This window comes from Octopus bimaculoides, chromosome 7 (assembly GCF_046866305.1).
Source record: "Octopus bimaculoides isolate indiv1 chromosome 7, ASM4686630v1, whole genome shotgun sequence".
NCBI classification, from domain to species: domain Eukaryota; kingdom Metazoa; phylum Mollusca; class Cephalopoda; order Octopoda; family Octopodidae; genus Octopus; species Octopus bimaculoides.
In genome coordinates, this window is record NC_142934.1 from 98672496 (window position 1) to 98697495 (window position 25000).

General features: G+C 37.8%; 1 protein-coding gene across 4 annotated transcripts in view; it reads right to left on the reverse strand.

Moving 5' to 3' along the window:
• LOC106880214 (myosin light chain kinase, smooth muscle) overlaps nt 1–25000 on the reverse strand; it is a 133330-nt gene that overhangs the window by 8054 nt on the left and 100276 nt on the right. For 2 of the 4 annotated variants that reach the window (XM_014930073.3, XM_014930074.3), the window contains exons 5-8: nt 19859–20058; nt 18791–18943; nt 13022–13067; nt 4321–4407 (exon numbers count right to left, since the gene is read on the reverse strand). In XM_014930073.3, coding sequence (XP_014785559.1) covers nt 4321–4407; nt 13022–13067; nt 18791–18943; nt 19859–20058 — 486 coding nt within the window. The remainder of the gene's footprint in view (nt 1–4320; nt 4408–13021; nt 13068–18790; nt 18944–19858; nt 20059–25000) is intronic. The other 2 variants (XM_014930076.3, XM_014930075.3) reach the window with 1 other exon arrangement.

Sequence of the window (25000 nt, forward strand, 5' to 3'; positions counted from 1 at the left end):
CCACAAAATTGCAGCATATCTGCTTGACAATTCTTTCGTCTCTTGTCTAGTATCCGTAAACTCCAATCTAACCTAGACCCTATACATTAGCCCTTACAAAGTAGCAAATCACACATATTCCTCTTCGACAAACAAATCTTTCACTTCTTATTCGTAGTCCATCTCTACCGTCCTTTACTCCGAAAGGCGGTGCCTGCAAATACATAAATTCTAATCTCTCTAAAAGTTTCCCTCCCCTACTCCTCTAAATACATTTGACTCTTTTATCTCCTCCACTCACCATCAACACTTCGATTGTATTTCTTCCACTGCTCTCGTATTGGCGTCATCATCTTCGGTGACTTCAACGCCCTCAGCACTTGTTGGCTCATGTACTCATCTTATACTGTTTCGTTGGTACAGAAACTGAATTTATCGCAAACGCCAAATCTTCACGGCAGTTGTTTCATATACATTGACAACGCCCATCAAAACCTTTAATTCTCACTTCCGACTCCAATCTCCACCAAACCGTCACCGCTTTCCAACCTACTGGTGTAATTACTCACCACTCATTAATATACAACATCGCATCTCCTCAACTCCCATGGCAGTTGACAGAGCTCCGCCAGTTCTATGCTAACTGTTCCTGGTAGCACATGTAGTCCATCCCTCCCATTTAAAAACTACTAGGCAGGTGACTGACACTATTTTCTCAGGCATGTTCCTCTACTCACCATAAGCCATCAAAACTCACAACCATAACTCGCCCTAAAAAACCATTCACGCATTGCTGCACTGAAGCAATTCAGACAAACAAACCTTACAACGCTTGGAAAAAATGACTTAATCCTAAAAAAATAGAGGTTTTCCATAACAGAAAGCTCCTGCAAAAATCTGAACAGCGAAGTATTCCTCTGTTCATCGCATAGTCTGCAAGCAATCCTGCATCTCAAACTGTAGCCGATGTCTTTGGCACCTTTCCAAAGAAAGCTATACGGACATTAAGAAATCCTTTTTGTCTTCTATCGCTCAACGATGATTGTTCTGTAACAATTAGTCCTGCAAAGAAAGAAGGCTCTATATTTGCTGACCACTTTGTCTCAAAATCCAGACGACACAAATTAGGTAAATAACCCCCCAAACTATCCCTTTCCAGGCTCACCACCACGCACACATACACGATAAAAGAGAGGAAACGCGTCCATTCGTTGCAAAGCAACGAAAGAGAGGGGTTACCAATCCTGGTAATCTCTCTCTTCTATTATCCTCAATAATTCATCATAGCGCTGACCCTAACCTCCTCCTCCTCCTCCTCCTCCTCTTCCTCCTCCGCCGCCTCCTCCTCCTCCTCCTCCTCCTCCTCCTCCTCCTCCTCCTCCTCCTCCTCCTCCTCCTCCTCCTCCTCGTATCTTAATATCTTTAATAGCTTGCTTGACACCAGATTGACCGTGTCAAACTATTGACCGTCCCTGATATCTAAATTTGTGGTCATATGAGCGCTATCTACTCTGTCCTCTTGTTTCATAGATAACCGGTTTCTTGTCAGACAGAGTCACCGCAGATTTTGGCACTGGAATCCATTTTTACCTCTCCTACTACCATTTGTTTTGCTCAAGGTTCAGTTTTGTCCTTAACACTGTTTCTTTTATGCATCAACGATCTACTTGCAGCCACTGTAGACAATACCCACTACTACACAACCCTTCATTTCTCTCTAACATACCATATCCAAGTGTCATCCACGTATAACGTGGTCACCTCGCACCAAATCTCCATTGATTCCATTGAAGAGAAAACCTGAAAACGTTTTCCAATAAAGTCGTATAAATCTTGTTTCCGTCAGCCTGTTGTTGGCACTCCGTCGCTTGCGACGTCGAGGGTTCCAGTTGATCCGATCAACGGAACAGCCTGCTCGTGAAATTAACGTGCGAGTGGCTGAGCACTCCACAGACACGTGTACCCTTAACGTAGTTCTCGGGGATATTCAGCTTGACACAGAGTGTGCCAAGGCTGACCCTTTGAATTACAAGCACAACAGAAACAAGAAGTAAGAGTGAGAGACAGTTGTGGTGAAAGAGTACAGCAGGGTTCGCCACCATCCCCTGTCGGAGCCTCGTGGAGCTTTAGGTGTTTTCACTCAATAAACATTCACAACGCCCGGCCTGGGAATCGAAACTGCGATCCTATGACCGCGAGTCCGCTGCCCTAACCACTGGGCCATTGCGCCTCCTTCCGTCAACCTAACAAAGACACAATCATCAGACTTAACAAGATATAATCTAAATAAGATACTCAAGAGCGTGACAAATGAAAGCCTCGTCTTTAGTGAGGAACTTTGATGGAGAAATTCTAATACTGAACATAGGAAAGACTGCATCATTAAGAGTGGAATTCTACTTCAGACCAAGGAAATATTTAAGCCCCAAACAGCAAGTAACCCTCGATGTACTCAGGAGAGACAAACAACAGAATATAGCTCCCAGGAATACACACACACACACAAAAGATGACAAGACAATGTGTAAGAAGTGCGTTTAAAAGTAGGCATTTTCGGATATTGAATAGGTTCTTCGTTAGGAACATTTTCAGGGCTGCAAACACCAGAATTATTATTAACTTAGTGTCTTTAGAGAGAGAGTGTGTAAAAGAGACAGAAAAAAAAAAAAAAAAACAGAGATAGACATATCGAGATGGAAAGATGCCAGAATATTTTTTTTAGTTGCATGCAGGTACGTAGTGTTTAGTGTATCATTAAAAACCATCTTTAAAATCTACAGGTTGATAAATTCTACCATAATTCATTAAACAATACAGTCTGTACAGATATATACTTAATTTTAATTTTTGCATGAATTACTTTCTACAGAAAACCACTAATAGTTTCATAATTAAGTAGAAAGTCTTAAAGGTATCAACGATGCGGTATTTGAGTAGGTTTAAATAACCTTCGTCACTGTCCTTGCATATACAGGAATGGATTAGTAATAATTTGCCTTACATCACCAAGACTGGCAAAGACACTTTGTCTAATAATACCGATAAATATCTAAATTGTTCCTCATACTTGATTGAATAACACTGTGCAACGCGATTTTTGTCCTAGCGTAGCAACTGTTATTTCTTATTTGCTTACCCCTAGAAAAATATGACAAATCGATAATGTTTCCTTCAAACTTTGCTTTTGTTATATTTATTCAACCCCAAAGAATCCCTCTCAGCACATGGCTATGATGCTCCCCCACTACTCCTGCTCATGATCAGAGATGCACATATTGTCAGACACTAAGTGTCATGCTCAAGTGGATAAGGTCAAGCAAATCAGTGATATTGAACAGAATATTTACTATAACGATATCTCTGCTTCAGCAACTCCGCGCTGAATTTGTCTAAAATGTAAAGGTAAAAAGATCAGGTGAACAGATGACAAAAGCCAAGTTTGAAGAGAATAGTTGTAAATTCCTTTGATTTCTAGATAGAAGCAAATAGGAAATAACACTTACTGACCAAAGACCAAAAAAAAAAAAAAAAAAGATGCTACATAGTATAATTAAAATAGTATTAGTCATCGTCTTTTCTTCTGCGCATAATTATATTTGATTATTTTTTAAAGTTCAGGGTACTAAACACGTTAGCACCAACTTATCTAAGCAGCTTGTATCATTTACGGATAAAAAAACTTGTTACATTAATTATTTATATGACTTTGCATAGGGCCACAGATGTTTGGTGAGGGTGTATAGTCAATTAAATCAATCCCTGAACCTGACGGGTACATTCTTTTATCGAACTCATAAAGATGAAAGGCAAAGTTGACCTTAGCAGGATTTGATTTCAGAGCAAAATGCAAGATGACTCTTCTACCCTAGAAAGTTTATGATCTGATCCTGAACTGATAATGATATTTTTATTCGCCACGAAGGCAGCGGAAGAGGGGATATTTCAAAGGCAAATTAGAATTGATTAGAATATTTCGAAGGTAAATTAAGATCCATAGTAATTATAAATTATTATTGCTGTATCTGCAATAATAATTTCTAACATAGGCACAAGACCACACATTTTTGGAAAGATGTTAGTACTTGACTGGTACTTTATTTTATCAACCCCGGAAAGATGAAAAGTAAAGTTAGCGGCGATTTCAATTATAATGTTATCATGTCTAGTGAGGACATATTCGTGTCAATAACTTGACGCTTTGAAACTGTGCTGAGCTCAAACAAACCATCTGGTAAATGAAAGTAGAGTGAATAATAATTTAGTATAAGGGTTTGAACGATAGCAATGCGGGTTAAAAAGGGATGTGAAGGAGAATTGTTGCAGAATATGAGGAGAGCATACATTTAAGAAAGGTAATGCATAGTCACAAGTGTCTTTTAAATGATCTCGGTAAGCCTCATCCCATGGGTTGACATTAGAGACTGCATCCTGAAAAAACAATTAATTGCTTTCTCAATCATAATTGAAGACCCTAGTTCTGAAAGTGCTTCAGTTACACGAAAAATCAATACAACTTAGGCACGTTAACATATTTATCCGGGAAGAAAATGAAATGTATCGTTATATTTAGCTATTCACAAAGAGAAATATCATCATTATTAAGGTGACTTAACTTATGGTAACCAATAACGATTTAACGATTTAAACACGGAGTTTTAAAAATGTGTGTAAAAAAACAAAGGGCGTAATAATGTTCATTTTATTTTTCAAGCGAATTATGCATTATATATAAATTATTTAATTGCTTAGTCAGATGAAAATGGTTAGCGACCATAAGCTTTCTCAGGGCTTCAGAAACCAGTGGGTGGGCGTGATCCTCCGATCGAATGTGTGTAGCAAAGTATAATAACTAAGGACACCCACAGGTCAGGTGATGGTGTTTAACTGGATTAGGGGCTTCCACACATTTTCTGCTTACCAAACTCAGAAGGCTTTGCTTGACTCAAGGTTATGGTAAAATCTAAAGAAAGCAGATTTGCTCATACGTAATATAGGAAATCGAAAATATAAATATAGAAATAAAGGGAATGTAATGATACTGTCTATATTGTCCAAAATTCTGTTCTTTTTTTTTTTTTTTCATATTTCAAACATTCTTAGAGTTTTTGTCTACTAAAAGCTTCGATAATCTCAGTTGACGGAAGGTATTGAAGATCATTACATTACATATCTGACGCCGTGTGTATTTTTATTTAGTATGAAGAACGCTTCCTTGGGGGTATTTTTCCTTAACCAATTTATGACAGAAGGTACTTGATGAAGCGCAGCGGGATCAAACTCGATCCACGTTGCTACGAAAAGAACGTCTTAACTACACAGTCATGTTTGCGTCTATGAATTGGAAACAGATCAATAAGTTTTATATAAGTTCCTGATGCAGCTTGTCTTTGTTTTATCTGTTTTATCAAACACCGACTCTTAGAAATCTTTCAGCACCAGTTTTACAGTTTCATTCACATTCCCTTAAAGTGGCCAGAAGCAACACTTCCTAATTTATTCCAGTAAAATCTAAACCACCCTACCCCAAAAAAAACAAAAAAAAACAAACAAAATACAAAACAAAAAAAAAACAAACAAACATAAAAGCAAAAGAAACAAAAAAACAAGAACACCCCCCCTTTCTTAAAGAATGGAAGGTTGCCTGATGACAATCTTCTGCAGCTTCCCTTTATTGTTTTCGGGATCACCAGTCGCAACATTCCGAATATTCTGAATTGTCCAGAATATTTTCACACCTTCCCAGAGATGCGACAATGGATGAAATCATAAATCTAGAAGGTCTCCAGGTTTTTCTGATTATATTAGTTAAATATCTTCAGCAGAATTTCAAGAACTAAATTCTAAAAGTTTGCCGAAATACTACGCTGTATATATACATCCATCCATCCATCCATCCATCTATACATATATATGTATGCACAAACACGCGCGCGTACACATGTATACATTTACGCATGCGTATATCTGCTTGATTGTGGTTATCCATAGAACTCGTTGATTGCCATTTTCTTCAACTGTAGATCATTCGATGATTATATTTCTTAAAGGATATCGGCAATAGAGGATGCAACTGCCCAGGGGACTGCGGGAGCTCGTCAATTACCTCCAATATTTCACGTATCGTGTACCCCCACGAGCGGGGAAGATATAGAAGTGGCGGTATTTCATTATCACATCTATGTGCGATATATCGACTAACCCATAAGAGATGCTGTCCATGATCAGCATTATAAGAGAAAATACCCGTGCTGTAGAGCCTTATAATGGCGTTGGGTGGGTGTATGTGTGTTTCCAAGTGTTACCAGCCTTCATTGTGAAACGTCAGTATCTGTCTCGATATATATTATTATTAGCCATCAGTCACGTGGCCTCTTCGTGCTCAGTTGTCGGCTTTGCCAAGGCTCTCCAGCTCCGTGTTATGCTGCATGCATGCAACCAGTCAGGCTCTTGTTTCTATTCCCTTTTTGGTGTTGTCAGCCAGCCCATAAATCTCTTTCACGACTTCTTGCTCTCTTTCCCTCCATTGTTCCTGTCAGGATGGTCTTAGACAGTGACTCGTGGCGCATTGAATGTCCCAAAATATGATAGCTTTGGAGACTTGGTTCTCGGCAAGAGGTTTCTTCGAACTTTCAGGCTTACTAGAACTGCAACTTCTGTTACTCTGTCTTTCAAGATTATGCCCGCATGCACGCACCCCCTCCACACACATACGAGAAATACTACTGACAGCACCAAAGACAATGAATCCTACAGACTATAACAACGATTACAACAACAACATAACTACAAACAATAGTGATGTTATATAACTTACTGCATATTACTGTATTAAAGCATTATTAAATACTTTTATTGCTTGTCATTGCTGTATGAAACAGTATCAAAACCACCACCACCACCACCACCAACGCCACCATTAACAATAACAATAACAACACGAGCACCACCACCAATAGCAGCAACAACAAAACTGCCTCATGCACATCATTCGATCAGCTAATGACAACAGCTAAACTTTTCTCATACCATGCATTAAAAACATAAAAATAGTAAAATTGCTTTTTGGAAAGTGAAATATTATGAATAAAAGATAGGATGGCCATAAGAGTGAAACTTTTTTATAATAAGGTTCAAGGCCGACCTGGGATAAAACAGCAGCAACAACAACAACAACAACAGACAAACAAACAAACGGATCTAGTAAGTATGATGTGTTAATACCACCCCAAACGCAAAAACTGTTACATTACACTGTAATAAAAAAAAAAAAAACATGTTTCTGTCTTTCAGAAGACATGAAGGGAGATAACTTAAAGCTCTTGTGTATCAAGGTCAATGTTGTAGAGATTACTTATATAAATATATATATATATATATATATATATATATATATATATATATATATATATATATATATATATATATATATATGTGTGTGTGTGTGTGTGTACGCGAGTGTGTGTGTGTGTGTGTGTGTGTGTGTGTGTGTGTGTGTGTGTGTGTACACACATATATATATATACAATTCAAAAATAAATAGACACCCCTCACGTTACTGCTTTTTCTGGGCGGACACTATGTGGTGCTTCGAACTTGTTAATGAATTATTAATTTTTTTAAATTTCACATAACACTTTATTAATTGTTTAAAGCAACTAGCCATGCTGCAAACATCAGAAGAGAGTTGTCTGATTTTCAAAGAAGGCGTATTGTGGGTCGATCTGAAAGTGGGCCTAATGAGCATAAGATTCCACAACATCTTGGGGTCCCTCTTGCCATAGTCAACAGAGTGATTGTACAATTCACCAGTAAAGAAAAGGAATTGACAACATCCAACTCAGAACGATCTCGGTCCTCTGACGAGTGTCATCGAGTTATCGAACGGATTGCTGAAAATAGTTCACGTTGCAAGGTGGCTGGTGTTGCAGAGCAATTTCAGATAAGTCGGAGTACTCCTGTAAGCTATCTCCATCAATTTGATTACTATGGCAGAGCATCTAGAAAAAAGTTGCCTCTTATTCGACCAACAAATATTCAAAGAAAGGAGAAAATCTTTAAAAAAAAAAAAAATCATGGTGTCTATTTACTTTTGAGTTATATATATGCGTATATATATATATATATATATATATATATATATATATATATATATATATATATATATATATATATATATATATATATATATATATATATATATATATATATATATATATATATATTATTACAATTAAAAGGGTAAAGGATTATCAATTTATTAATAAATTAATAATTAATAATTTTTACCAAGCCCTTCGTATGTAAGCACCATTATCGGCGTGGAACTTATTTAAAAGTTCTTATACATTTATAAACAAAATTAAGGGATGTGGTGAAGCAACCTGTTGCTGATCCCTTAATTTTGTTTATAAATGTATATCGAATAGTAATAATTGTGTGACAAAAGTTTCTGGAATTGTAAGAAATATGTAAATGAACTCTATATTCATTATATTAAGCACTTCGCACTTTGATGCTTAGAACATGATTGAAGCATTATAGACATACATATATACATACTCCTGCATCTATGTATATATATATATATATATAGCCTCGTCCAATAGCAATATAATAAAAGAATTTCTTAAGTACAGCTAAACAAATCGAGAGTGACATTTATATGAACAACGCACAATTAAGTACAACCATTACACTGTGTAACACAAGTTTTGTTCTTGAGTAGCAACTGTTATTTCCTATTTGCTTACCTTTAGAAACTATGAAAAATCGCTAATGTTCCCTTCAAACAGCTTTTGTTACATTTATTCAAACCCCAAAGAATCCCTCTCGACATATGGCTATGATTCCCCCGCCCCACTATTCCTGCTCATGATCAGAGATGCACATACTGTCAGTCACTAAGGGACATGCTCAAAGTGGTTAAGGTCAAACAACTGACAAACAAATCTGTGATACTGAGCAGAATATTTGCAATAACGATATCTCTGCTTCATCAATTCGGCAGTGAATCTGTCTTAGATGTAATGGAAAATAGATCAGTTTCCATACATTGATATCCAGGTCACAAAAGTCAAGTTTGAAGGGAACAGTAGTAATTTCCTTTGATTTCTAGATAGAAGCAAATGGGAAGTAACACTTACTGACCAAATACATAAAAAAAGGAAAGTTAGACAGTGTTATCTACATATACAAAGCCTAAAACAATTTTCAGTAACACCTCATGGTATCTTCAGAATCCTGATTGTTTTCTCCTTGGCAGAAAACATATCAATATCTCAAAATTTTTACATAACAAACCGTATGTCCTATATTTGAGTACTGTTCACTCATCAATAAATCACCAATCAACCCAATCAGGTACGCTCTAAGCAGAAGCGAAGAAATACTTAGACTGATACGGAAAGTTTCACTTACCAACGTTTTACAGCTGCCAGTTCTCCATCAACTTGTGTGTTCTCACTGTAGTTCTATAACTACACTTATGGGTATTGTGTTCCTAAATTACTGATTGACATATACTGCACAACCTACTTACACTCTCACATATACATGCATACATGGATATATATATACATATTACATGCACAGACACAAACGCGCACACACACATACACATACACACACACAAACTATATTTGTTGTGCATGTGTGTATTTGTATGTATGTATGTATGTATGTATGTATGTATGTATGTATGTATGTATGTATACACTTTCCGAATTATGAAAAACTTGTCAAACTAACTAATTCTGAATCGAATAGTAATAATTGTGTGACAAAAGTTTCTGGAATTGTAAGAAATATGTAAATGAACTCTATATTCATTATATTAAGCACTTCGCACTTTGATGCTTAGAACATGATTGAAGCCTTATAGACATACATATATACATACTCCTGCATCTATGTATATATATATATATATATATATATATATATATATATATATATATATATGTGTGTGTGTGTGTGTGTGTGTGTGTGTGTGTGTGTGTGTGTATGTATGTGTGATTGTATATATATATATATTAGTATGTATCGTTGCTATTATGCAAAAGTGTCGTAAGTCCAAAACATTGCATTTTTAGAAAACGAAAAAAACAGTTTCACCATTCCATTTCTTTTTACATTAGCAATAGTTTCAGTGTAACAATAATACTCAGTTGGGTGCATAAAATCGTAACTTCATGCATGTATGAAATATTTTGGCAAAACTGTCGTTTGTGGGACTTACTACAGTTTTGAAAAATGCTAGACCGTTGTACTACACTTTGTCAATCCTCTTATCTTCGCATCCGAAACAGCGGGAGATACGATAGTTTGACCAAAAGAACCGGATATTGCAAGCAAAATTAAATATTCAATATAAAAAGCGCATTTGGTCATTTTTGGACATACGATAGTTTAACACATAATAGCAACGATATATATATATATATATATATATATATATATATATATACAGACTCACATCTAAATGTATATATGTATATACATACAGCTGAAGCTCTATTCTCTGCAACGCCGCCGTGAGCGATACATTATTTGTATCATGTGGAAAATATTCCACCAATATTATCCAAATGATATTGGTATTATGTTTACAATTCACCCAAGACTAGGCCCCCGTGCAATGCGTCCCCTACAAAGGTCGAGATCACATCACATAAGAACATTGCGACACAATTTCTTCACTGCAAATGGTCTTGCAATTTTCAATGTTATCCCAAAGGAAATTAAAGTAGAAAAAGACCTCACAACTCTCAAAAGTTACCTGGGCAAATTCCTCCAGGAAATACCGGATAAACCACATACATCTGGATACGTCTCAACCAACAACGACTCTCTGCTCGAGTGGTCCATGGTGTCCCGAAATAATTAACTAAAAGACTTTCCAGGTGGTGCTATTGAGTTAGTCATAGCCTGGGCTGATAATGGCCGAAACCAATTTAAGTTATATATTCAGTATATATATATATATATATATATATATATATATATATATATATATATATATATATTCCGTCTGGCCTAACAGCTCTTCTTGTTTATTTTCACTGTTTCATTTTCCTGTGTTTTCTGTTTGCCACTTAATTCCTCCGCATCACAAATTTCATTTAATTTGTTTTCGCGGGAAGAGCTATTCTAACAATGCGTCCTGCCCTAACTCTTCGAAACGCTTAGTTTAGAATAGGGGCAGCTGATGAAGGAAATGTTCTCTATGTGGCCTGTTTGTTTTTTGTGCTCTGTTTATGTTCTGTTTTTCATTTTGTCCACGTTTTTTGTGTGACGTCCTGTACCAGATATGCATCTATATATACATGTAGATGTAGGTATGTACATACATGTACGTATATATGCATATACTCACATATTATTTGTATTACACACACACACACACACACATATATATATATATATATACATATATATATATGCGCACACATGCACACATACATATACATAAACATATGTAGTGAACACCTGCACACATGTGGCGGATACCTTTTATTTTAGATATGTATTTATTCAAAAATACGGACCGTGTTATACTTTTATCATTTTGATCAAGCTTTTATCAATTTTAGTACGAGATCATTGCAATTTCTTTTGAGAACAGCAATGTTTTTACATCATCAACATTTCTAGGCATCCTCAGTCTCATTTCCTTAATGGAGGAATTACTGTTGGCGGAGTAATGGGGAATTCCATCCAGAATCTGAATTTTTTGATCATTAGTATTGTATTCCAACAGGAAGTAATTACTTTTTTTTTTGCTTGTGAATCATGTCATCTGTATTTATTAATATGATTATGCATCGTGCTATTAGAATTGCCTCCATCATTAATCGTTCATTTTTTTCTAGGAAATTCTGTATAGGATAAACGTGTTGTTTACTAATGTTTTCTTTTTTTAAAAGATATTCTTGATCTCTAACTTATCGTGGAGGCTGTGCTAGAAAAAACACTCGTAATTTACGAGTACTTTTATGCACCACAAGTCCATATGAAAGAGCCTCTCAAGGCACGTAAATAACGCAGTATGCTGTGTTCTAACACAACCTCTACGTTAAGATGGAGATCAAGATTGCCTTTTGGTATTAATGCTGCTTCCTTTCTTTTATTCTTTTACGTGTATGGTATTTAATACACCTTTAATTGCCCCCCCCTTTTTAAATCTAAATTTATATCACTGGTCACTGAGCTATTTCTCTTTGCTCATTTTTCGTTTTAATCATGCAAGTTACCTTAGACCGTAAAGGTTCTCGACTTTATTTTATATATAAGTTTTATGTCTGCAGGAATCAAGGTCGGATAACTGTTGTGCTATGACGCCTGTTGAGGTAGAAACATATGACCACAACATTTCTCTTATCTCTCTAAAAAAAAAAAACAACAGACTTAATTTCCTTAATTGTATGTCAGTTCTGGATAATTATTGATTCTTGAAATTATCTCCTCTTATCATTTGGAATCAGTCGCAATTGTCAGCAGGCGTTTTGTCTATTGTCACTGGAAGCGAAGATAACTTCAATAAAACAAGTTTATATCTTGCAAAGTATCTAGCGTTCCATTATTTGTCTTTATATCCAAGTTCATACCACTAGCATCTCTGAGTTATTTAGTTATTTATCTTATGAATATATACACAGATACATACGTGTGCACACACACACACACACACACACACACACACACACACACACACACACACAAACACACACACACACACACACACACACACACACACACACACACACACACACACACACACACACGCGGTAATAATATATACAAAGCCTTCAACCTGAGGCTTATGGCCGCCAAGTTATTTAATCATAACAAGCTGAAAACCACAGGTTAATTAATGTATTAAGAGTAATCTAATAATTAAAAAAAAACGTAATTAAGAGTAACTAATAGCAATTAAAAGAGTTACTGAAGAAGTAACTCTCTCAAGGAAATTGCTAATTAATTTAGAGATGTGATAAATTACCATAAAATAATTTATATAAAATAATAAGTAAAAAAAAAATACCTTTAACCATGTATGTTCAAGGCAATCTGTGGCTGACAATCGTTTTCTGCAAAAGAAGTGAATAAATATAAGCAACATGGCTTCATAAATAGCAGTAGTAACATCAACAACAACAGCGAACGAGAGAACCTTTAGGTGATAGCTAGATCCGCTAGATATAACAGCTAAGTTCTCAAATCACATCAGACTTTCTTAATAGAAGTACACATTCAATAATGTAATGCAAAAACGTCAGTGACGTAGCTAGAGTGTGTCGGACTGTGTAGTCTTTGAGTTTGCTAAACATTCTGTCCTCTATACAGTAGACTCTAAATGCCAAGCCAATAAAAGCACTGCCAATGGTGGATCGCTCCTCCCCGCTCCCAAGCTACTCTAATGGTAAAAAAATAAAAGATAAGATGCTTTTGACTGGATCACGTTTTGTCTACATGTCTGAGCTCGATCAGGATTGACCAGGGACAAGCAACAAGAGGCCATGTTCACCTGTCTTGCCGGAAGTAGACGCCAAATCTCCTTCAAATAACACAATCGCGTCTTATAAATGAAGAACACATTAGATAAGGCGACATAGGTTTACAGAAGACGAAAGAAAAAATATATAATCATCTATATACATACATGTTTGCATGGAAACACACACACACACACACACACACACACACACACACACACACACACACACACACACACACACACACACACACACACACACACACACACATACACATGTCTATGTGTATATATGTATAAACATACATACGTATATATGTACAATACGATTTAAATGCTGTATATATTTCACGACAAATAATCAGTAGTCAGAACTCCATGAATATTCCGTGGTTTTCCTTCCACGTTTTAAGACATTGAAGAAAGGTAATTTGAGGGAGAATTGGCTGTTATTTCTGGCAGGTTATATGCCTGCGTGAAGCAAAATTTGGCTCCTGTTTCTAGCAAGTTGATCACCCGTTCCCATTTTGGCTTGATTAAAAAAAAAAAAATGAAGTTGGGATCTTTCTGAATTGACGGGCACCACTTTTCATTTATGTTTTATGTAGTATTTTTGGTACCGAAACGCTTTCAAACTTCGTATACTTGTATATTTTGTGTTATAGAACATGTAAAAAATTGTCGTATTTCAGTAATTTCAACCAATCACTGACGTCTATTCAGGTGAAAACAATTACTTCCATGGAATGTAAACAACATTTTCTAACGGTGTCATGGGATCTTTTCCCTTGAATAAAATTAGTGCCGTTGTTTGTCAACAACAACTATCGGTGGTACTGGTTTTAACTTTAGGGTTTTAGGGTTAGGGTTCGGGTTTTAGAGTTAGAGTTAGTTTTAGAGTTAGGGTTAGGGTTATGATTATTTTTGCCATAACCTCACTCATAACCCTAACCCTAAATCAACAGGGAATAACGATCTTGACACCGGCAAAAATTATTGTTTACAAAAATAGCAGTAACTGTATTCAGCTGAATAGACGTCAGTGATTGGTTGAAATTACAGAAATATGACAACTTTAACATGAAATAACTTGCGATGTATAAATTTTTGTTAAGAAGGCTAAGAGAAAAAGATATTTTATATGACACATTCTACCAGTATCATAAGATTGAAAGTGTTTCGTTAAGAAAACAAGTGGTGCCCGTCAATTCAGAAAGATCCTGAAGTTGTTGTTTAATCTCCATTCGGTCTCGCTCGAGGAGGCCCATGATTAAAAGCATCCTAGTCGTAACTCGTCTTTCTCTATACGTAGAGTTACATAGCCTAATATGCTCTTCTCTTTAAGCGTATATGACGTTATTTGAGGGAGACTCTGCTGCTATTTCTAGTGGGACGTCGGCTGCGTAAAGGCTTCCTCATTGGTTTCAATTTTAATGAGAACAAATACACCGATATAACGGAAATTACTTTTAAAGAAAATTATTTTAGATAAAAAGACATCGACAAAGAGTCGAATGTTTTTTTAATGTTTCATCCTTCGTGGTTAAACACTATTCGTCTGAGGAAGAATACAGACGAAAGCTGATTAAGCGAAGCATAACGAAATCTTGAGAACCCATTAGATACAACAACAAATAGATTAATCTTAAAACAAACTTCTCAAACTGCTAAACATTTAGCTTCCAATGTGTGATAGGATGACGTCATCAGAGCAAGACACGTGAAAGAAGATAAGCGTTCTACTTATTCCTCGCCCTCACAAGTTCTTATTAAATACATTCTTTATTAGGTTCACTTCTTCAAAACTTTTTTAATTACTTATCCTTTTTACCAAACTAGTGAAGAGACCTTCAAGAACAATGAAGTGATATCAGACCAATTCTTAATTTTTCTCTTCGAGGAAATCTAATCTGTTGCTTATATATATATAGATATTTTCTAGATGGAGCTTTTACAAGGAAGTTAACAAGTTGGTGTCTCCTAATATGGATATGTATATATATATATATATATATATATATATATATATATATATATATATATATATAAATATATATGTATGTATGTATATATGTAAATGCATAAAGTAGGGATATATATACATATGTACATATATGTATGTATGTATTATATATATATATATATATAAACATATGTTTATCCCCTCTATGTCTAGCCCCTTGTGGGTAATAAAAAAAATATAAACAAAGGTATATGCAGAAAATAAGTATATATATGAATATATATATGTACATAATATATATATATATATATATATATATATATATATATATATATATATATATATATATATATATATAAAATATATATATATTATATATATATATATATATACATACATATATATAAATATATATATATATGGAAGACAATTGGAGATTTCTGCGGGACAACCTGTTGAAAGCCACCGACCAGATTTGTGGGTGGTGTAAGGTCCCCTCCCAACCCAGAGTAACGTGGTGGTGGAACAAGGAGGTAGACAGGGCTATTAGACAAAAGAAACAAGCTTGGAAGGACTGGAAGAACGGTGGTAGCAGGGAATTGTACCAATGTGCCAGAAGGGAGGCTAGGCGACAGGTTTATTTAGCCAGAGGGGAAGCAGATAAGGAAAGATTTGCCAATGTTCTGCGCCGTGAGGACCAAAGACTCGAGGTATTTCGGGTTGCAAGACAGTGTAGGAGAGAGAATAGTGATGTTGTAGGAGAGAAATGTGTTCGCATGGATGATGGTACGCTTGCATTAAATGAGGATGCAAAGAAAGAGGTCTGGAGATGCCACTACGATAGATTGCTTAATAAAGAGAATGAATGGGAGAAAGAGAGCCTGCCTTATGTCGACCCAATAGAGGGACCAGCTATCCGAGTTGATAGTACCAGGGTAGATAAAGCAATTAAGAGTATGAAGACCGGGAAAGCCCCCGGCCCATCAGGAATCACTGCAGAGATGCTCAAAATATCTGGCAGTGTTGGCTATAGCCTAGTCACCCGTATTACGAACCAGGTGATACACGAAGGAGTCATACCCTATGACTGGTGTAGCAGCATCATAGTCAACTGCTACAAAGGTAAAGGGGACGCTTTAGATACAAATAATTACAGAGGCATCAAGCTGTTAGATCAGGTTATGAAAGTTACAGAGAGGGTCATAGCCCAACTAATTAGGGAGCGAATCAATTTAGATGAGATGCAGTTTGGGTTCGTGCCAGGTAAAAGCACTACTGATGCCTTATTTCTAGTGAGACAGTTGCAAGAGAAATACCTAGCCAAGGATAAACCTCTGTACCTGGCTTTCGTTGACATGGAGAAAGCCTTTGACAGGGTCCCCCGATCCCTTATCTGGTGGTCAATGAGGAAACTTGGGATAGAAGAATGGCTAGTGAGAGCTGTGCGAGCCATGTACAGAGATGCGGCCAGTAAGGTGAGGGTTGGAAATGAGTACAGCAATGAATTCCGGGTAGAGGTAGGGGTCCACCAAGGTTCCGTCCTCAGCCCCTTATTATTTACCATAGTCCTCCAGGCAATCACAGAGGAGTTCAAGACAGGTTGCCCCTGGGAGCTCCTCTATGCTGATGACCTTGCCCTAATTGCGGAGTCACTATCAGAACTAGAGGAGAAGTTTCAGGTGTGGAAGCAAGGTCTAGAATTGAAGGGCCTTAGAGTCAACCTAGCTAAAACCAAAATCCTAATAAGTAGGAAGGTAGATAAAACACAAACCCCTTCAGGTAGATGGCCCTGCTCAGTATGTAGAAAAGGAGTAGGTAGTAACTCTATAAGATGTACCCGGTGCAAGCTATGGACACATAAGAGGTGCAGCAACATCAAAGGCAGGTTAACTAGCAAGTTAGTTTTTGTTTGTGGCAGATGTTCAGGTGCAATAAAGACTGCAAACAAACAGGAAACAACTTCTATCTCATTCCAGGGTGAAAAACTAGAGGTAGTCGATAGCTTCCGCTATCTGGGCGACCAAGTTAGTAGTGGGGGTGGGTGCGCTGAAAGTGTAGCTGCTAGAATAAGAATAGCCTGGGCAAAGTTTAGAGAGCTCTTACCCCTGCTGGCGACAAAGGGACTCTCACTCAGAGTAAAAGGCAGACTGTATGACGCATGCGTACGAACAACCATGCTACATGGCAGTGAAACATGGGCTGTAACTGCTGAGGACATACGTAAGCTCGCAAGGAATGAAGCCAGTATGCTCCGTTGGATGTGTAATGTCAATGTGAATACCCGTCAGAGTGTAAGTATCTTGAGAGAAAAGCTGAACATTAGAAGCATCAGTTGTGGCGTGCAAGAGAGACGATTGCGCTGGTATGGACATGTGGTGAGAATGGAGGAGGATAGCTGCGTGAAAAAGTGCCACACCCTAACAGTTGAGGGAACCCGTGGAAGAGGTAGGCCCAGGAAGACCTGGGCTGAGGTGGTGAGGCAAGACCTTCGTACATTGGGCCTCACCGAGGCGATGACTACGGACCGAGACCTTTGGAAATGGGCTGTGCGTGAGAAGACCCGGCAAGCCAAGTAAAATCGTTGCCAGTGCCCCTGGACTGGTTCTTGTGCGGGTGGCACATGAGATGCACCATTTTGAGCGTGGCCGTTGCCAGTACCGCCTGACTGGCTCCTGTAGGATTTTCGAGCGAGATCGTTGCCAGTGCCCCTGGACTGGCTTGTGCGGGTGGCACATAAAAGACACCATTTCGAGCGTGGCCGTTTTCGTGCGGGTGACACGTAAAAGCACCCACTACACTCTCTGAGTGGTTGGCGTTAGGAAGGGCATCCAGCTGTAGAAACTCTGCCAAATCAGACTGGAGCCTGGTGTTGCCATCCGGTTTCACCAGTCCTCAGTCAAATCGTCCAACCCATGCTAGCATGGAAAGCGGACGTTAAACGATGATGATGATGATGATGATATATATAAATATATATATATATGTATACACACACACACACACACACACACACACACACACACACACACACACACACACACACACACACGCACGCACACACACACACACACACACACACACACACACACACATATAATCATATTTCATCAAACATCACTTTACAGAACAAGAATCAAACACTTTTAGAGGTGGATATGAAAACCGTTCCCATTGGAGATACTGAAAAAGTATTGCAAAACCAGAAAATATAAATTTTATATTGTTTGGGGTGGATAATTAACATCATTATAGGAATGATAACGAAATTTAATGATGCAGTCAAAGGCTTAATTCGTGTTATTATGTGACGCTGGAAGGATGGAGTTGGGAAGAAAAAAAGAGAGAAAAATACTTACGTAGGTCTTTTAACCAGTAACTTTGTGATGAAGTCTTTGGCCTCAGCAGATATACTTTCGAATTCTTCTGCATCGAAGTCCCACTGAGCACAGGTGACATTTGAAAGTGTTTGGTTATCATTGTCACCGAGGAAAGGAGACAACCCGGACAATCTGCGTGAAAAGAAATTGGGAATGTTTTGAATAAATAATGGGAAGAGACGATGATAAGAGTAAATGGTCAAGAAACAAGAAGGGCGAAAGAAAGAACCAGCTATATGTGACTGAGTGTGTGTGTGTGTGTGTGTGTGTGTGTGTGTGTGTGTGTGTGTGTGTGTGAGAGTGAGAGGGAGAATTTAGCCTAAATACATATTAATATTTAATTAATATCTAATTAGCCTAATATATCTTTTATCTGTTACTTGTTTCAGCAACTGGACTGCAGTCATGCTGAGTCATTGTCTCGAAGGGTTTTAGTCAAATAAATCGATCCCAGCACTTATGTTTAAGTGTGGTCCTTTTTCTATCTGCCTCTTTTGTTGAACCGCTAAATTATGGAGGCGTAAACAAGCTAACGCCAGTTGTCAAGTGTTTGATTATATATATGTGTTGGCACTCCGTCGCTTACGACGTCGAGGGTTCCAGTTGATCCGATCAACGGAACAACCTGCTCGTGAAATTAACGTGCAAGTGGCTGAGCACTCCACAGACACGTGTGCCCTTAACGTAGTTCTCGGGGATATTCAGCGTGACACAGAGTGTGACAAGGCTGACCCTTTGAATTACAGGCACAACAGAAATAGGAAGTAAGAGTGAGAGAAAGTTGTGGTGAAAGAGTACAGCAGGGTTCGCCACCGTCCCCTACCAGAGCCTCATGGAGCTTTAGGTGTTTTCGCTTAATAAACCTATGACCGCGAGTCCGCTGCCCTAACCACTGGGCCATTGCGCCTCTACTGATTATATATATATATATATATATATACACAGGAAGATTTAATACTGAAGAGCTATGACGTTGCTACTACTACTACTACTACTACTACTACTACTACTACTACTACTACTACTACTACTACTACTACTACTTACAGTATGTATGTTATTACGCCCACACTCCACATGTCAGTGCGATGACTGATTGGTTCGAAGTTCACCACCTCCGGAGCAATAAACTCAGGTGTTCCAAACAATACCCTCATGTCGTCTCTTGGGTCGAATCTTCGAGCTAACCCAAAGTCGATGATTTTGATTCGATTACCCGTTCGGGTCATACAAAGTATATTTTCAGGCTGGAATAAAAATAAAAGAAACATATGATTATCTGAAATCAATCATTTTGAAATGTCTTGTTATTGCAGTTGCGGATGATGATGATGAAGATGATGGTAACGACAAAATGTTAACGATAATTGATAAAAGCGAGCGATCATTCCAATGATGAGATTAACCACATTGACAATGAGGACGACGACGACGACGACGACCACGACGACGACGACGATGATGATGATGAGAAGAATGAGGATGACGGAGACGACAAAATGATGATTCATATTCAGCCCCTGATGAGATGCCAAAATAAGAATTGAAACCAGACCGGTTGATTCCTTCTTTTGTATCCATGAAGATATTATATAAATGTATAAAAGGCAAATTGTTTTAAATTGCCTAAGTGTTTATATTGCTGTATTAATGTGTGTATATTACTGTGTTAGTGTGTATATATATATAGCAGTCTTAATGTATGGTACTGCATTAGCATGTGTTACTTACTATGTATTAGTGCCTTTATGTAACTAAATTTAAGTATGCATGTTTATGTGTGTATATATTTTACTGTGTAAAAGTGTATATGTTACTCTGCTAATGTGTGTATATTGCAACAGCAGTGTGTATATGTCACAGTTTTAATTTGAGTACGTTACTGTGTGACTAATGTATATGTGTTACCGTGTACACATAATATAGGAAACCTAGCAGAGGCTGTACATTAGTGAAATACCAACGATGATGAAAAGATAAACAGCTTTTGGCGTCCATTAAATGACTGAATCCGTCTCTTGTGTGGAAAATAGACAACCTTTTCTTATAAATCGTATTCCTCGCTTCCTTATTTCTTCCAAAGGCAGTACAGTTAAAAGAAATGTACTTTCCGCCATCATCTACGGTTGACAAAGCAAAATGGCGTCTTATTGTTGCTATTTAGCCCTAAATGAACATTGATAAAGCAGATTCATAGTGACAGGGATTCTAGCTGTGACTATCTCCGACTCCTTCTTTTCATGCGTTGTATATCTTGAACAATATTATTCAATATGTCCGCGCGTTTTTAAAGACTGCATGAAATGATTTGAAGGAGATTTTGTGTCCGTTTCTGGTGGGTGCAGCGATCATACTGTGGATCTCTCTTTAACTCGATGGTTACTTGTCGACTAATGAAGCGCAAGTTTAAACACTGTATGTATGTATGTATGTATGTATGTATGTATGTATGTATGTATGTATATTAGTGTATATATAAATATGTCGCTATGTATGCATGTATGTGTGTATGTATGTCTGTATGCATACCTATTTCTCTCAATCTATCAATGAGCACACACACACACACACACACATATATATATATATATATATACATACACACATACATATACACACATACGCACTTTTCACAGATGGCAGTTATAGAATGAAATATGGCTGCTGCTCTCTATTACCGGAGGTGAAAAGACATCCGGTTCGTGGTTGTTGTGAAAAAGACGACGAAACAGATCATGGGCTAAATTAAGAGTTATGACCCTAGGCGCCAAAGTACCATCTCCGGGAGGGTTGTAAAGCGATAAGAATTTTACTAGAAAATTGTGTATATGTTTTAAAGTTAGAGTTCTTGTAGATTTGGAATGTGTACAGTGGTGCTATACTTGTAGCGTTTGTTTATTGGAGCTGGATAGTTCGGTGGGTGCTCAAAGACTGCATAAGCATCTATGAATCCGTTTGTGTTTTTTTGATTATGTTTTGTTTAACATATGTGGTTAGATTCTTTGGGGGTATTTATGCATGAATGGAGTGCGTATAGGGGTACGATATGTGTAGGGGCTTATATATGTGTGCGTGTGGAAAATGGCTGTCTGCCGTGTTAGGGCGTGTGTGTGCCTGAGAGTGCGTTTGTATATGTTCTGGTCAAACTCTTTGCCGGATACCCAGGTATTGGTGATGGGAGGGCCGAAGCTGGGGGTAATGGAAGTTATAGTCACGATGGGGCACGTAGATATGATAGGATGTACTTCCTTTCATTTGGGCAAAAATTTCAAATTTCACTTCTGCTGTTCAGATTGATGTCTGGGTGCTGCAGGCTCTTTAATGTGGCTTTTTTCTCAACCAGGCATAATCTGCACATTCAGCTGCGAGTGAAGTAAGATGGTATATATATATATATATATATATATATATATATATATATATATATATATATATAGTGTAGTATATTGCCACTTAAGTGTGGCTGACCCCTAGGGGTGGATGTTACTGTTGCTTTTAGCCCCAGGAGGACATCTCCTCCAGCTGGCTTATCGACACACGACTGTGTCCTGTTTGCCAAGGGAGTTATCCCTCTCACCTCGACCAGCAGCACGAACGTATCCGGATTTCAGGGTTATTTCCCTTCGTCGGCGTTCGACAGCTGATGACCTTGGTGAGAGAGACAAAACCTGGCAACCCTTATATCTTCTTTTCCAGTGACATTCTTCACTGATATTGAAAAGGTGAAAACAAGCAATGTTAATTCTCTAAATGAAGTATTAACAGTAACTGCACGATAAAGTGTAGTATATTGCCACTTAAGTGTGGCTGACCCCTAGGGGTGGATGTTACTGTTGCTTTTAGCCCCAGGAGGACATCTCCTCCAGCTGGCTTATCGACACATGACTGTGTCCTGTTTGCCAAGGGAGTTATCCCTCTCACCTCGACCAGCAGCACGAACGTATCCGGATTTCAGGGTTATTTCCCTTCGTCGGCGTTCGACAGCTGATGACCTTGGTGAGAGAGACAAAACCTGGCAACCCTTATATCTTCTTTTCCAGTGACATTCTTCACTGATATTGAAAAGGTGAAAACAAGCAATGTTAATTCTCTAAATGAAGTATTAACAGTAACTGCACGATAAAGTGTAGTATATTGCCACTTGTTTTCACCTTTTCAATATCAGTGAAGAATGTCACTGGAAAAGAAGATATAAGGGTTGCCAGGTTTTGTCTCTCTCACCAAGGTCATCAGCTGTCGAACGCCGACGAAGGGAAATAACCCTGAAATCCGGATACGTTCGTGCTGCTGGTCGAGGTGAGAGGGATAACTCCCTTGGCAAACAGGACACAGTCGTGTGTCGATAAGCCAGCTGGAGGAGATGTCCTCCTGGGGCTAAAAGCAACAGTAACATCCACCCCTAGGGGTCAGCCACACTTAAGTGGCAATATACTACACTTTATCGTGCAGTTACTGTTAATACTTCATTTAGAGAATTAACATTGCTTGTTTTCACCTTTTCAATATCAGTGAAGAATGTCACTGGAAAAGAAGATATAAGGGTTGCCAGGTTTTGTCTCTCTCACCAAGGTCATCAGCTGTCGAACGCCGACGAAGGGAAATAACCCTGAAATCCGGATACGTTCGTGCTGCTGGTCGAGGTGAGAGGGATAACTCCCTTGGCAAACAGGACACAGTCGTGTGTCGATAAGCCAGCTGGAGGAGATGTCCTCCTGGGGCTAAAAGCAACAGTAACATCCACCCCTAGGGGTCAGCCACACTTAAGTGGCAATATACTACACTTTATCGTGCAGTTACTGTTAATACTTCATTTAGAGAATTAACATTGCTTATATATATATATATATATATATATATATATATATATATATATATATATTCAGATGAATTAGGTACTTACGTTGAGGCACCAGAATTCAGTACGGTACTATCCATACAATTTCATGTGACAGTCCCCTGAAGGGAATAATACTACTGTTGGCAGCTTCCTAGGCTTAACCAACAGTAGTATTATTCCCTTCAGGGGACTGTCACATTAAGTTGACAGTATACAACTACTTCATCGTATCACTACTGCATAAATCTCTCTGAGAGATTTAGAAATGTATTATTTCTAAAAATCGCCATTAGTTTTAACCACGGCCTCCAGACGACTTCGGGATATCCCGCAACTCTTTTGGACAGTCTCCTTGTTTAAGTTGGTGAATGCTGCAATAATCCTTGCCTTCAGTTCATCTTTGGTGTTACAAGGAGTTTTGTTGGTCTCTCGCTCAGCTGCGCCATACACATAATAATCAAGGGGGATGCAGTTTGGAGAGTTAGGTGGCCAGATGTTAAGGGTGATGTGATCGCAGAAATTGTTTGACAGCCATGACTGGATTCTCCTGCTTGTGTGACATGGTGCAGGGTCCTGTTGCCAGACATAGGGTTTCCAGCAACACCCTCTTGACCCAGGGCATCACTATCTCCTCCAGGCACTTGATGTAGGCCTACATGTTGATTCTGAGGCCGTATGGGAAGATGAATGGAGGCATAACGTCGCCATCATTAGTGATCACTCCAAATGTCATGATGCTGACTGGATGTTTGATTTTTATCACTCTCGGTACATGTCCTCCGATTGCACTGTCCTCAGATTGACACCCAAACACCCTGAAATGTTCATATTGGAGCTTCTGGTGCGAATGCCAAGCAGTACAGTATGTCATTTCCAAATTTTTGGCAGAGTTAATTGCATCATGGTGCTGTTGTTCTTACAGATGGATGGTGCCCAATTGACCCTGCTATACTGTATAGTCGACAAAATAAAAACACAAACAGTGCACATGCACGAAATTAAAAATATAAAATGGCGACAATTTATCCATCGCATCCTGTGTATGTATGTATGTATGCATGTATGTATGTATGTATGTGTATATATATATATATATATATATATATATATATATATATATATATATATATATATATATATATATATATATATATATATGTATATATATATATATTGCTATTGAAGTGAGGGGGGCATACTCATGCATGTATCTTTGCTACTGCCCATTATTCTTTTAGAAGTGTGTGATAAATTCGTTCCAGTTCTACAAACATCTATTTGGCTTTCCCGAGTAAGAAATGCCAAATATTATTATGAGAAGAATGTGCACTGATATATCTTATAAGACTTTC